The 13,966-nt window shown below is 38.5% G+C and overlaps 1 protein-coding gene across 1 annotated transcript; it reads right to left on the bottom strand.

Moving 5' to 3' along the window:
• Positions 1–771: 771 nt before the first annotated feature.
• On the bottom strand, positions 772–8,901 carry nkain1 (sodium/potassium transporting ATPase interacting 1). Its single transcript, XM_023960084.2, has 8 exons — positions 8,764–8,901; positions 8,085–8,443; positions 7,169–7,306; positions 7,005–7,085; positions 5,979–6,176; positions 5,838–5,898; positions 2,752–2,833; positions 772–2,569 (listed from the first exon to the last, which is right to left on the bottom strand). The coding sequence occupies exons 2-8, from the start codon at positions 8,136–8,138 to the stop codon at positions 2,560–2,562; spliced, it is 624 nt and encodes a 207-aa protein (XP_023815852.1). The 5' UTR covers positions 8,139–8,443; positions 8,764–8,901; the 3' UTR covers positions 772–2,559.
• Positions 8,902–13,966: the final 5,065 nt, after the last annotated feature.

The following is a 13,966-nucleotide window of genomic DNA, read 5'->3' as shown; positions in this document are numbered from 1 at the left end:
GAGAAAAACATTTTATTTTTCTAAAGCTTTCCCTATGTATCAAAGATTATTTCATTAGAATAAGTTTGTCACAGAAAGAAAAAGAAAAATTATATCTAAAATCACTGGGAAATTGGCCATTTTAAAATAGGGATTTCATCTTTTTTATTAGAATGCACGCCAACCTAATTTATGACAGTGAAATGTTGGCTATTTTTTATAAATCTTTGCTTATAGGGGCTGATAGGAGTCTCATCTGTCCTCAGGCAAAGGCAGGTTACGCTCCTATAGAGGGATATTAATCTGTGCAGATTATAGGGTTTGTTGGTCTTAAAACTGACTTTTACAAAAGACAAAAATGTAAAGCTTTTGAGTCTTGAAAATGAAAAATGCAACAGTATCATTGATTAAATGGTGAAGGCACTGAGGAGCAAAGGGTTTTTTGGTCCTTAAATCCAATAAACAAAGAGGCCAAAAATGGCAATAACTTTGTTCCTTTCTTGATGTTTTGACCGAATCATTTTAAACTTCCTAAAGTTGAATTTAATTCAAACGGGCGTTTTTCCCTAAAAGTTTATCTTAATGAATTCAACAACTGTTTTATGTATATTAAAAAAAAAACTGCATGACGTGAGACTAGAAAGCATTTTTGATCCAAAACTTTAAAATTTTAAACTTTACTAACATTTTTAATTCCATTATTTTCTTTTGAGACTAACACAGTTTATAGTTACTTTAAATACAACCTTTTAAATGTTTTGATGAGGCAAAAACAACAAGACAGAAGTCAGGTTTAAAGTAGAAAGTGTTTTATTTTATTTTATTCAAACTTCCTCTTACACCCACCCAATAAGGTCTGCAACACACAGTTCTCTACTTCATTCCCTCTTTCTGTGTCCACTTATTTCTACAAATGCTACCAGAACACGTAGTAAAATGTCCTCCTAATCTCTTGTACTGCTGAGCTCTGGTAAAGATCAAGCTGTAAAGATTTATATAGTTAATTAATGAGACCCAAAAAATGATAATCTCAACAGTAGATGTGTAAAAAAAACAGAAGATATGAGAGAAAATGTGCAAAAAAGAAAAAAGAGAAAGAGGTATGAGGCACATTTTGACTTCCAGACCTCTCCACTGGTCCCTCCCTCTTTTTCCATAAAACAAACCATTTTTTGAATGAAAGCAAAAAAAAAAAAAAACACAAAAAAACAATGATTGGCTTGTTATTTACATGCAAAGTATCCCCACCCCGTACAAACACTAATGCCTGATCCCAAAGCCATCTGCAGCTCTAATCAACACATGCGCATCAGGCTGAAACGATTTTCTAATAAAGAAACTAACCTGGGCGCGTGACTTGATTATTGAGGTCAAACGAACATTTCAGACACGACAGATGACATTTCACGTGCATGTGTGTTTTGAATCAAGGAAATCACAATACTTCCGGGATAAGTGGTGCAAGTTTCAAATATACTTGAAGAGTTGAAGGCCACTTTCTTTAAAAATAAAGATGCAAGACAGGAAATTTGTTGGCCTTGGTGGAGGTTCTGACTGTTCCAGATTGTTCTGGATTCTATTCACCAACCTGTGACTTTTAATTCTTTTAGAAAAGTAACATATTCCCTACTCAGAATAGCTCAGACAAATGTGATACTTACTCCTGCTGATGTGACCTTTGCTAAAAATGGGGGCAGCCAGCTGTTCTGGGAAGCAATTGTAAAAACATAGTGGAATAAACCAATGTAGAGCCACAGAAGAAGGGGAGAAAAGCTAGAAATTAAAGTAAAAGAGACACTTTGCTGATGAGATGATCAAATAATGCCAGACTTATTCACTTAAGAGTTCAGCTCCTCTACTCACCCACCATTTGTTTTTGTTTTTCAAATTCTCTTAGCAGTTTAGATGGGAAACCCGTGAATTTTGGCTGTGCTTTTAGCAGAGAAAGGAAAGATGGCTTTGGGAACAGGAAAAACTGTTAAGACTGCTCTAATTTGATATCACCACATTCTAAAAACAACAACAGGAACAAGCTGCGCTTCATGTCAGTATGTGTCCCCACCCACAAACGCTCACACACACACACACACACACACACACGTACATATGCACAGGAGTACCCTTTAAAGTAAAAAAACAAACAAAAACAAAGAAGTCACAGGGGCACCATGTGAGAAGAGTCCAAGGTACATCTACAAAGCCCCCGCATTTCCTGGGGAGTTGCACAATCTCTCCCAAACACACTGCAGGGAGCACGCTGAGAGCTGGCAGTTTAGTGAATTGTTTCCTTCCGTGTGATTTGACAGACATGTTCCCACTCATGGTCTTTGCTTCAATTCAACACCTGCCATGTAGGTTTCCCCCCCTCTGAGCGCCGTCCATTCCAGTCAGGAGCTGTACTTCTCCTCCTCGGACACAAGCACACATGCACATTCATCTCTCCCTCTGGGTGGGGTTAGAAGTTTGTTCCTCGGGTAAACTGTGACACAGAGAGTGAGTGTAATCGGGACGACCCGCTGCAGCCTTTTCCCTCCATGGGGACGCCATCAGTGTTTGGTCTCGAGGGGGCGTTCCCAAAATCTAACCGGCCCTGAGTGAAAGACATCATAGGATCAATGAGAGAGAAGCAATACACCAATATATAAAAAAAATATTAGACCCAACTTTCCCCTAAAATGCTTCCCGTGATGCCAAAACCCAACAAAACACCTCCTGCTGCCAAAAAATCCTCTGAAGCATAGTGAAACTCAAATGATTTTTTAATTTACTTACGTGTAAAGAGGCTGCAGCTGCAGGTGAGACGATTTCTGAGGAGGCTGGTAGCCGTACGAATCAAAGCCTCCAATGAAATCAACTTGGAAAGGCAAAGAAAGAGAAGAGGCAACATCATTTCACTTTTCTACCCATTGGATCCTCTGTCAAATTCAGCAAACTTTTAAAACATTCAAAAAAAAGAATCTGCAGAGAGTGAACCCCAACATTTTATATATATTATTTTTTAATCCATTAGAGAAATGTGACAATGATTGAGAAAGAAAACAGCCCCTACTAACATCTGTGAAAACACTAAATAAACCACAAGAGGATCATCTGTTCTCTCCACAGGCAAATACCACTCTTTTTTTTTTAAATAACGTCTCCCCATATGCAGTTTTATAATTTAAAGCCAGAACTAACACGGTTCTGCTGCATCAATGGGATTTAAAAAATAAATGACAGCTTTTACTTTTGCTGCAAATACATTAAACTCACAAAGGCACATTTTTTAAGTGCAATTTAAAAATACCTGCTCAGGTATTTATCAAATATGACCTCTAATCATCTGTCTACTTCTCTGGATTTTAAGTTTCCTTTAAACAGAAACAACTACAAATAAAAGGAAAAAAACAAAATTACCAAAAAAACGTTTTTATGTGATATGAATATAGACAAAGTAACATAAAAAAAACACATTTTCATGGCTTGAAACCAGGAGTTCAGGTTTTTTCTTAATTGCAGCAACGTCTGAACAGTGATTAGTTAGTACTTCAGCAAAACCATGTCTGAGCAATTGCAACGATTTATCCAAATACTAAAGACTCCATTACCCACGTTCAGGTTAGTCACCATGGTTTCGAGGCAAACACTGAGTTCAGACAAATTAAGTCATTGTTTTTTTTTGTTTTAATTTTATGCAATAACTTTTATAAGTCTTTTAAATGTTTGTTTGAACTCCTTTAACACCTGAATTCATTTTCAGCAATGGAAGAAAAATTCACATTTTTGTTTTCATGTAGATGCTTAATTATGGAAACTTTGGAGCCAGTATTTTGATGCGTATTTCCATCAATAGGTGTCAAGGGATTAAAATAGAAAACTTAATAAATGGATCTTTTTCAATTATTGATTTATTTAAAAAAAAAAAGAAGAAAAACAGAACATACTAAACAAAATTAAGATGAGTGAAAGAGGCTTTTTTTAACTTGTCCTTTCCAACAGCTCAGCAAACAGATGAGAGCTGAAGGCCTCTTGTGTTGGGCCCATTTTACTGCTACAACATGGGGTTATGAATCTTCTGACACACAAGGTGTTTATTTGAATAAACTCCTACTGTAATTTAGACTGAACTTTATTTATATTATCAGGTTTTGACACCTTCCATCAAAAAAACTTAGTACTGATGATTTCATTTCACGTTTTTGAATGGCAGACGTCCACAGTTGTGAGACAACTGATTGTAGTTTCCTGTTGCCATGACGACATTGTGAAGTGAAGCAAGTTATGAAAGATATGCTACAATGACTGGCATCTAGCTGAACTAATTTAACTATTTCCTTTGAAGGTTTTTGTGCATCCTTGGTATCTAAAATGACTCTGAGAGAAAGACTTAATCTTCTGAATTTATGGAAGAAAAAATGTTTTTTTGTTTTGTTTTGCTTTTTAATTTATTTAATATTGGGACAGCGCATATTAATAAACATTTCTGTCAATATGCCAGAGTTAGCCAAAGGGCTATTTTTCATCTGCAGTCCCTGGGTAGATGTTAAAATCACCCTAAAAGATCAAAATAAAATAACATATTTGCATAACATTACATACATACTGTATATTATACTTCAGTTAATGATCACTGTATTTAATTAAGCAAATGTGATTTAAGTGACATTTTTTTTTGTTTTCTGTCTTTTTAATCTATGCATTTCATCATTTCTGTAATGAGTTTGATAAATATGTGTAATTTTTTTTTATTGCTTTGACTACAATGCTTGAAATAAATCAATAAATCAAATCAAATCAAATATATTAAATAATGCATTCAATAAAAGTAGTAGTTAACCTAAAAACAAATTGGTGATAAAACAATCCAAAATGTAGACAAATTTAAGAACATATTCACACATAAAAGACAAGATAGTAGCAAGGATCGTTTAGAGGAGGTTTACTTAGTGTTGACAGCTCTGATTGTCAATGAGCCATTTCTTTAATTGTGTCTTGAATAAATTATGTGTTTTGATTTCTGATAGTTATGGGTGTGAAGTTCCACTTAGCAGCAGCTCTAACAAAAACGATTTTTCTGAAGGGAATGATACAGTCTCCTCTGACTGCACTCCCGAGTTATGCTGTGATCTGGAAATGGATTTCATCTTTTTTTTTTAATAATAGTTTCAAGCTTCAACCCACTACAGGCGTTTCTTATTCTAAGATGCTTAAATGAAATTTTTTTTAATGAAAGCACTTTCTTTTGTTCTTTTAGAAGTAAAACTGTAAAAATATCCTCTAACTATAAATTGAAAGCTTCTTAAAACATTTTAATTAATGTATTTGGATGTTTTTGTGACATTACACACATTTCCAAGCCATTTTATAAGTTACGACATTTTTCTTTTACCAATTTCCTTCTTTTTCTTGTAAAATTCAATAGAAAAAGTATTTTTATGCAAAAGCATTTTTCCATTTTTGTTACACCGTCATTATCACTGTGCTAATCCTATACTAGGCCCCTCTGTTATGGGGAAAAATAAAAATCAAGCAAATGATGTCGTATAACTCTACTATTAAAAGCCATCGGAAGGCAAACACACAGCAGAAAGACAGACAGACAGCTGTGTACTGTCATGGGGAAAACAGTGCAGCTCACTTTACACTTTTCCCACAGATGGGGCGCTCCAAATCACCCAGAGGGAATCCTCTGCACTGATATCAGTAAGCATGACTCATGCAAGAGAAAACAATGAGATAACATCACTCTAAACCAAAGCCACGCGTCTTTAACTCAAGGGGCCTTATCTTAATGGTGGACAGAGTGAAGCTCATCTACTGAACAGGGTGCTAAGACCATTAGTAAGCCTTTTGAAATGGGGGGAAAAAAAGGCACTTACAGCTGTCCTCGTCATCTTGGAAGACTTTGCTCACATAGCAGGCGTACACGAAGCCAAAGAGCTGGTGGAAAGCAAGGAATTCATTGAAGTTTAGTTGGGTGTTTGTTTCTGTCTTCGGTTCACCGGTGGGTAAACACTTACAGCCAAAAGGATCTGAATGGCGGAACTCAACACCTCGATGTACTGGTAGTCGAGGAGGCACCCGGACACGGTGATGACGTGGTGGTCGTCGGGGGTGATGCGGGAGTCCAGCACTGGCGTAACCAGGCAACCGGGACCGTGCTCCATCCACCAAGAACGATGGAGCGATGTGTTGAAAGTCATGAGGAAGTCTCTGTCCTGAAAAACAAGAGTGATGCAAGTTCTTCTTTTCTCACTCTTTGATGAAAACAACTCACATGAAAATGGTGCTTTGGGCGTTGGAGGACATACATAAAGAAAGTTAAGCTTAAAATTGCATTTCTGAGCAGTTCTTTAAAAAAAAACTCGTGGTGTCTCAGGGTCAGATGAAAAAATGCTATTGGATTTGTGACGTAGAAGCTGCAATGGGCGGGCCACAAGCGACCTGTTCCAATGCATCCCCTTAGAGACAAATAGATCCATGTACGTCTTCCTTTTCATCGTCTGAGCTAGAATCTAGATCAAAACTGTACGGCTGGATAGCCCCAATATTGCTCGCTATTTTTGATGCACAATTAGCTTGGGAATGTGAAGAGCTGTGAGCTAGAGAGTCTAAACAGACGAATGACGGGAAGTGAGAGCAGGCTTACTCCACACCAACAGTCCCACCCACAACTCGGAGGCAAATTTCTGATGAACTACCGCAGCTTTACAGAAACTGTGCTCTAGAAAATTACCGCTTTTTTTTTGGCTCAAAACGGCATATTCGTGATTAAAAGACTAATAGAAACGGTTTTATAATAGCTCAAAAGATGAACAGAGTGGGTCTAAAAGCCTTTCTCTAGAATTTGAATCTGTTTTTAAGGGGATTTAAAGACAAAAATCGATACAATTTGAGGATCAGAGAAATATGACAATGCATTTAAAAAAAAATGGGAACATGATGAAAGTTTCAGCAACAAAAACAAGAAACTTTGAGGGGTAAAATGTTAAATGTCTGATCTTCAGAAAACTGAATGGATCATTTATTCGCAGAGCTTTACCCACCTGAGACAGATTTCCAACTTCCAAGTAGAAACATATGATGAAAGAGTTCCATCCCACCCACAGGACCAGCCATATTGCATACTGACAAAAAAAAAGACAAGTGATCAAAACCCAAACTGTAACATCAACAGAATATTTGTTTTGAAAAAGAAAAGGACGCTCACAAAGATGAGGTATCTGAAACGAAACTGCACGGTACCAAACATGCCCAAGATGACGGCCACAATGTGCAGGAAGTTGGCCAAAATGGGTGCCCACTGGTATCCCAGAAAATCGAACACCTGCCTCTGAAGAGCCGCCACCTATACGAGAGAAAAAAATAAGGGGCGGGGGGGGGGGGGGGGGGCGCAAACGCCAGAATGGAGAGAAAACATCATTTAACGGGGAGCAACTCAAAGCCTCACGCTTAATCAAGGCCTCGCACATACCCAAGCGCACGCACACAGGGACAGGGACACACATACACAAGTCTGCCGCAGTTGTTTCCATGGTAACTGCCTGGAGCACCAGCCAGTCCAGTGCCTGTAAAAGAGGGAGGCTCACCCAAAAAGATCGGCTAAAACTAATGAGGATCTATGGGCCAAATCCCCCTGCTGCACAACAAACCACCAGCCCCGCAAACACAATGGTCTCAGCCAGCAGCTCCTCCTGCTGCTGCTGCTGCTGCTGCTGCTGGATCAAGCCCCGGGTACAGATAGGACTCATCACACGCCTTATTAGACTGAAGGTGGAAATCTCAGGGTAGTTCAGGCCACGAGGAGCATCCCAATTTACTGCAGGATGAAGATGTTAGGGGTTAAAGTTGGGGGTGAAAGGGGGTCTCTTTGTTGCATAGTTTTGCCTGGGTGGGGAGATCATCCCATTTCCTTTCAAAGACCCCATGACACCAATGCTCCCTTTGCCCTGCTGCTCTAGGCTTCAGTGTGGCTGCAGCAGCTGCAGTTTCAAGCTTTTTTTAGACTGCAGACAGGCTGGTCTAAAAAAATGTCTGATTAAAATGTACTTGTCTGGGCCACGCTGCTCCAATTATACCATCCTGGTGAATGGCAAGAGAGGCAACTAGGAGGCAAACAGACTCACCAGCTGTAGGGAGCAGATCACCAGCAGCGTGCATCTGCCGTCGCACTTCCCCATCTTGGAGGGCTCGGGACGCGGCTTAGAGCCGCGGAGGCTCCGGGGAAACGTTGGGTCCCCGGTCAGATCCAGACTGCCTGCCCGCCTCAGCTCACACCATCCCCGGACGACCTCCTCCGATAGTCCCCCGCCTCCTCCGGCAACGCTGGCGTCCTCACCTCACACGGAGGGACCCATCCTGGCTTCGGCTTTTTTTTGGTGTGCGTGTGTGTGTTACCGTTCCGAGGTGAGCAGGAGGTGGTGGTGGTCCGGTTTACGCCGGCCTGCTGCGGAGCCCGACCGACACCGAATCACCTCGGCCACACCTTCCCGGAGAGAAGACACACACAAAGCCACAAAGAGAGACGGAAAGCTGTCATAATCCGCCCCAGGCTACAGGCAGAAATGAGCATCATATGATACCGGATCACACGAGGGCGGAGGAGAGGAGGGGACCGAGTCCGCAGTGGCACTACGGCTAACGTTCGGCTACATAACCGGACACAAAGCAGCCCGTTGTGACTCTCGAGTTTTTCTGGGAGCGGAATGGTCTTTGTGCCCTCCTTCCCCCCACCATGACTGCGGCTGTCCGGACCCCCCCTCACATAATAGAGCCGCCTCGCGGTTAAAAGACAAGTCCGCTCACCAGTACCGGGGTCCGGCCTCCTCCGCGCGGTGCAGCGCCTTTTGTCAACAATTCTCAGCCGGGGCGAGCGCAGGAGGAGCGCGTGCGAGAGACAGACAAGGGGGGGTGGGGGGTGGAGGGGTGGAAGGGGGGGGGGGTAGTCACCGCGAGCCCAGGCGTTTGAAATTATCACAAAAGAAGGGAGGGGGTCTGGCGGAGAGCGAGGGGGGCTCAGACGGGCGGAGAAGAAGAAAAAAGCTCCAGCCCGCAGTAAACAGCACCAAATTTGCCTCATTCAAACATTAACTTTATTGTTCCATTACTCGGACTAAGATAATTTATAAAACTCTTAAAATTGATGCAACAATCCCTAAAAAGTGAATGCATCAACTTATTTTAAAGACTGAAACGTATCATGTAATTGGCAGAAATGACCATGCAAATGAGTGTAGTCTTTTGGCAAGTTCCAAGAATAAAATGAGCAAACAAGAAAGAAACAACTGATGTCGTCATTTCCATAATTCAGGGGTGTCCTAACCATGTATTAGATAAGCTTGGAGGTCTGCCATTTCTTCTATTTTGTAACTTCAAAATAGAAAAAGCTCCTTTAAAACTGTCTAACTTTCATAATTATATGGACTCTGGTATACAAACATATCTTTTCTCCTCAGTGCTACTGGAATAATGCAGATATTCTATACAAAAACAAGAGTATTTTTCTTGGAAAAGGGTTTGAAAAGAATATAACTCTTGTAACACAACTGATTATTCCACAAGGTAACCTGATGCCACATGTTGAGTTTCTGTTAAAAGTTTCTCTTTTGTTAACATTAAATCAAGATGCATATGAAATGGTACATATACTGACTATTAAATCCTCATCATAGACTTCTAAATGTAGGGGATGTAAACAGAAAAATAACACATTCAGAAGTACAAACCATTGTTTTTTATCACGAAAACCTATAAATCTGTTTTTCTTGTTTGGCCGTTGAGGGTCTGAAGGTCGAGTAGAAACAGGTTGTTGCCACAAGTTGGCCGCGGCTTATAACGTGATTGAGTCAATCATCATCAACAATAATTCTTAGAAAGTAACGGGGGGGGGGGGGGGGGGGTATTATTGATTTTGTGACAGGTGTCCGCAGGCCGAACAGGCTGGACTTTGGACATGCCCACCATAATTACTGATAAATAGAATTTCAAAAGATGTTTATTTTGCTTATAGTTTGTAGTTTGTGATTTGGTAGAATACTGTATAGGTTAGATAATGTTCAAAGCAGAAAACAATTTATTACTAAAAAACATAAAAGAGTTGTTCAATACAAGATAGGAAAATATACTTTCAGGGAAAAAGTGAAGTTATTAGACACAAGGCACGCACAGAAAAATAACAAAATATTGTATCCATATGTGAAGCAAGACTGTGGAACAGTTCAATCAATGTCCAAACATTAAGGCATTTAAGAACAAATTTAGAAATATTAATACATTATTGGTGGATATGTACATAAACCAAACATAAATACACTGGGATATATCTGTAACTATCTATTAATTTTAATTTGTTGGGGAATAAGATTTAAAATTAACCAAATAAATGTTTATGCATTACATTGTGTATGTTTCTAAGTGTATATTTCTCTATATGTGTAATTATATGTGTGTATATGGTATCTGAAACTGAATGTGTTCTCGTCAGAGAGGGAACAGGACTATAATAAATAGTGGGTGTACTGAGTGTAGTAATAAACTTGGTCTACGGTATGGGGGTGAAAATTTAAAGGGCTTTTACTTCTTCTCGCCCCCTTTTGGATATTTCTTGTATTCTTCTGTCCTTATGTCCCTTTTAAAGTATATGTCTAATTTAAAATATCATCAATCATCCTCATCATAGTTTAATCACCTCTCAAAAGGGTGCACTTAAACTAAAAACTGAAAAAAATGATCATGAAAAAACACACACAAATCTATTATTTAACTCGCAAATGGTTTATAAATTGAATTTTGTAATCTATTTAAGAAATGAGATAACATAGACTTTTCCCCAGTCTTGCACTTTTCCTTTTTTCTCTCCGGCTAAGTCAGTGTTTTATTTTTCCTCACTTCTATTTTATGATGTTTCATGGTTTTTTTATTGCAGAAAGTGGTTTGGAGCTCCTTGATCTGCATCTATGCTTGAAAAGTGCAAAAGAAATAAATGTACTTGAGTTAGTAAGGGGGATACTTGCCTAAAGAAAGTGTTTCACAAGGAATAAATCTTTGAAAAAGATCAAACATTTGTCAGACTATTAAAGGTAATAATAAACCATCTATCTCTCCATCCATCCATCTTCTTCTGCTCATCCGGGTCGTGTGGGCAGCAGCTCTAAGTAGAGATGCCCAAACTTCCCTGTTCTCAGCCGCTTCACTTAGACTGCAATGACTAATTATGCTATGATTAGTTTAATAATAATCTAATATAACAAAATAACCAAACACATCAATTTGTATTTTTCCTTCTCTTTCAGTGTAGTAATAGTTTATTTTTAAATACCTTAGTTCCCACATCTGGAACAGCTGTTTGGTATTAACAGATTAAACCTTTGATAACATCAACATCAACAATCAATATCACCAACAATTAACTGCATCACTAACAATTAGTGACAACAGTTGATTTTAAAAGGGATTAAAAAAAAAAGGTTAAACAGTGAGCCTTTTTTAAGAACTGTGATCTATAATCTTTTGAAGAAGTTGTAAAATGTGATTATAAAACTAACCAATAAAAAACATTAAAGGGATGTGGGGAACCAGTATTCTGTTCAAGTCACAAATAAACCTAATTTATTATTTAGGATTAGATTGGACCAATCATCAATTTGTGGCATTTTTTATTTATTTCCAGTTATAAAAAAAAGCTTCATGGTGATAGCTAGAGGCATCAGTAGTGGGTTTTTGTGTATTTTATTTGGAGGTTTGTTACCTCTGTTTTACTTCCAAGCAGACAGTAAGAGGGACGTGGGGGATTCTACAGTTCAGTTTTGTATAGTGAAATTATTCCAGAAAGACTGGGTTAGTGGGCAGGTTCAGGTGCCGTGTGGGTTACTGTCACTACAGCCTAAAGTGAATTTTGTGCAAGTTTCTGCTTGAGCTCAAACATTTTCCTTTGAGTAACATGAATTCTGTGGAGGGTTTATAATGGATCAATTCTGCGTTTATAATGTTTGACATGGAAAGATTTAGGTTGGAGGTCAAAGTCAAAGCCTTTTTCCCCCATCTTATTACTAGAACTGTTATGGTTGAAGGGTTTGATACAGTTCCATTTTCATAATCTCTTGAGTGATCTTATGCTTTAGTCGCATGCACCCATATGAGGGTGGACCTGTGAGTTTTTGGGTTGCCTGTATAAGGTTGCAGACAGGAGTGCCTACATCTTAAGGGGAGCACAGGTGTGCCTTGCAGTTCCCTTGAGGCTTGTGCAGCCACCTAAAAATAATTCAAGTTACGGCACCCTTTAGGCAGCACTCCAGTTGTTAGTAAGGTGCTGGAGCTGGCTCCGTACTGACCACATGCAAATGCTTTACGCACAGGGTGTGCAGATGATACACAAGTGCCTGCAAGATGCCGTAGGAAGCCCACACAAATTATTCTCTGATTGTCTAATTTCTTATCAATCAGGCTGCTTTCAAGGGAGCAAAGAGCACAGACTTTTTCATGTGAACAGCACCAACAGCTTCCCTGTGCAGGGTTCGGGGGGTGTTAAAAATGCAAAAATTTGTACGACACATCTGCATCTCACCCTACTTACCCTTACGTGTTGCTTAAGTGTTCACCACAACCTGATGCATGGAAAAATGTGCAAGAAAGTTTTTTGCCTTATGGGCTCACCAGGTTGTCTACTATGTTAAAATTTTATACGGCGCACACATTTGCCCATTTTGCACCCGCAGGGGCTGTTGTGACTGATGCAGTTAATTGTTGGTGATATTGATTGTTGATGTTGTCAAAGTTCTGTTGATACTGAAGGTTCCAGATGTGGGATTCCCTGCTGCTGCCATCATGCTAAATAAACCGAAAGTGATTGTGATTCCACATTGGAGTGTTGTTAGAAGGTGCTAATGATGATTTGATGAGGTCTTGTTAGCTTTCAGCCAGTTTGTCAGAGTTGCTGCAGTTGTAAAACTGTCTTTATGAAAAAGTTTTTTATGTTTTATGATATAAGAGAGCATCAAGTATTGCTATATTATATACATAACTGGCTTACTAAATAAAAGTTTGATTCCTCCCATATTCCATTGGATTTTTTTTGTTTTTGATTGTTAGTAGTGTTGTCATAGAAATTTCATTGTCTCGTTTTTCCAATTGTTTGGTGTTAAAAATTAAAGAGAATATAGAAGGGGTTGGTTTAATTCTGCTTCTTTTGGGTGTGTTTCTTGCAAAAAGCATAAATGTTCTATATTTTTTATTTTAACTTATGAGAAAGAGATAAATAAGATACATTCAAGCTCTTAAAGCTTTATTGCAACCTTCAACATTTGAAGAGCCATTATGGTCAATTTCTTACTGTAGGAGACACAAAGTCTCATTTCACCCTTTAGAAAAATAAAAACACTGATTTATATTCATGTTATTATTATTATAATAAATATAAAAGAAATGTTTTTCCTTTTTTGTATCTAGAAAATTGCAACAGAATTTTCAGCACAAGGCATCCAACTTGCATTATTGCAGGTGATGCAAATTTTCTCCTTTTGGTTTTAGTTTCCCCATCTTTCAAGAGAAGCATCAAGTGTCATCATCTTCAAGGTTAAACACCTCAACAAATGGTCTCTTGCAACTGATATTTCCAACAAAGTGTCCAAAAACCTTAAGAACTGGTAAAAAAAAAAATCAAATAATAAATAAATAAACTAAAGAAAAAAAGTTAATTATTCCTTTCCATTGACCAACCTTCTTTAAATTGATTTCTGGTACTGATCTTCAAAAAACAAAAACAAATTTCCTGTTCATTTTTATTTTAAGAATGAATAGTTTTCTCATTAGTTTTACTCCTTTTCAGTTTTTATAACTATGCAATATGGAAGCTATATTTTGTAAACAAACAAAATTGTTTTCGAATAGAAATTTGCCAAACTGAACTAATGCAACAGTGATAACCAGCCCAGCTGACCTCACAGACAGAGTTAATAGTGTGTATAATGCAGCTTTAAGCAAACATAAAAAGCAAAATATCGCAAACAGCAGG

Source organism: Oryzias latipes, chromosome 11 (assembly GCF_053564925.1).
Source record: "Oryzias latipes strain Hd-rR chromosome 11, Olatipes_Hd-rR_3.1".
Classification (NCBI taxonomy): domain Eukaryota; kingdom Metazoa; phylum Chordata; class Actinopteri; order Beloniformes; family Adrianichthyidae; genus Oryzias; species Oryzias latipes.
Note: the sequence above shows the minus strand (reverse complement) of the source record. Positions and strands in the feature narration are given on the sequence as shown.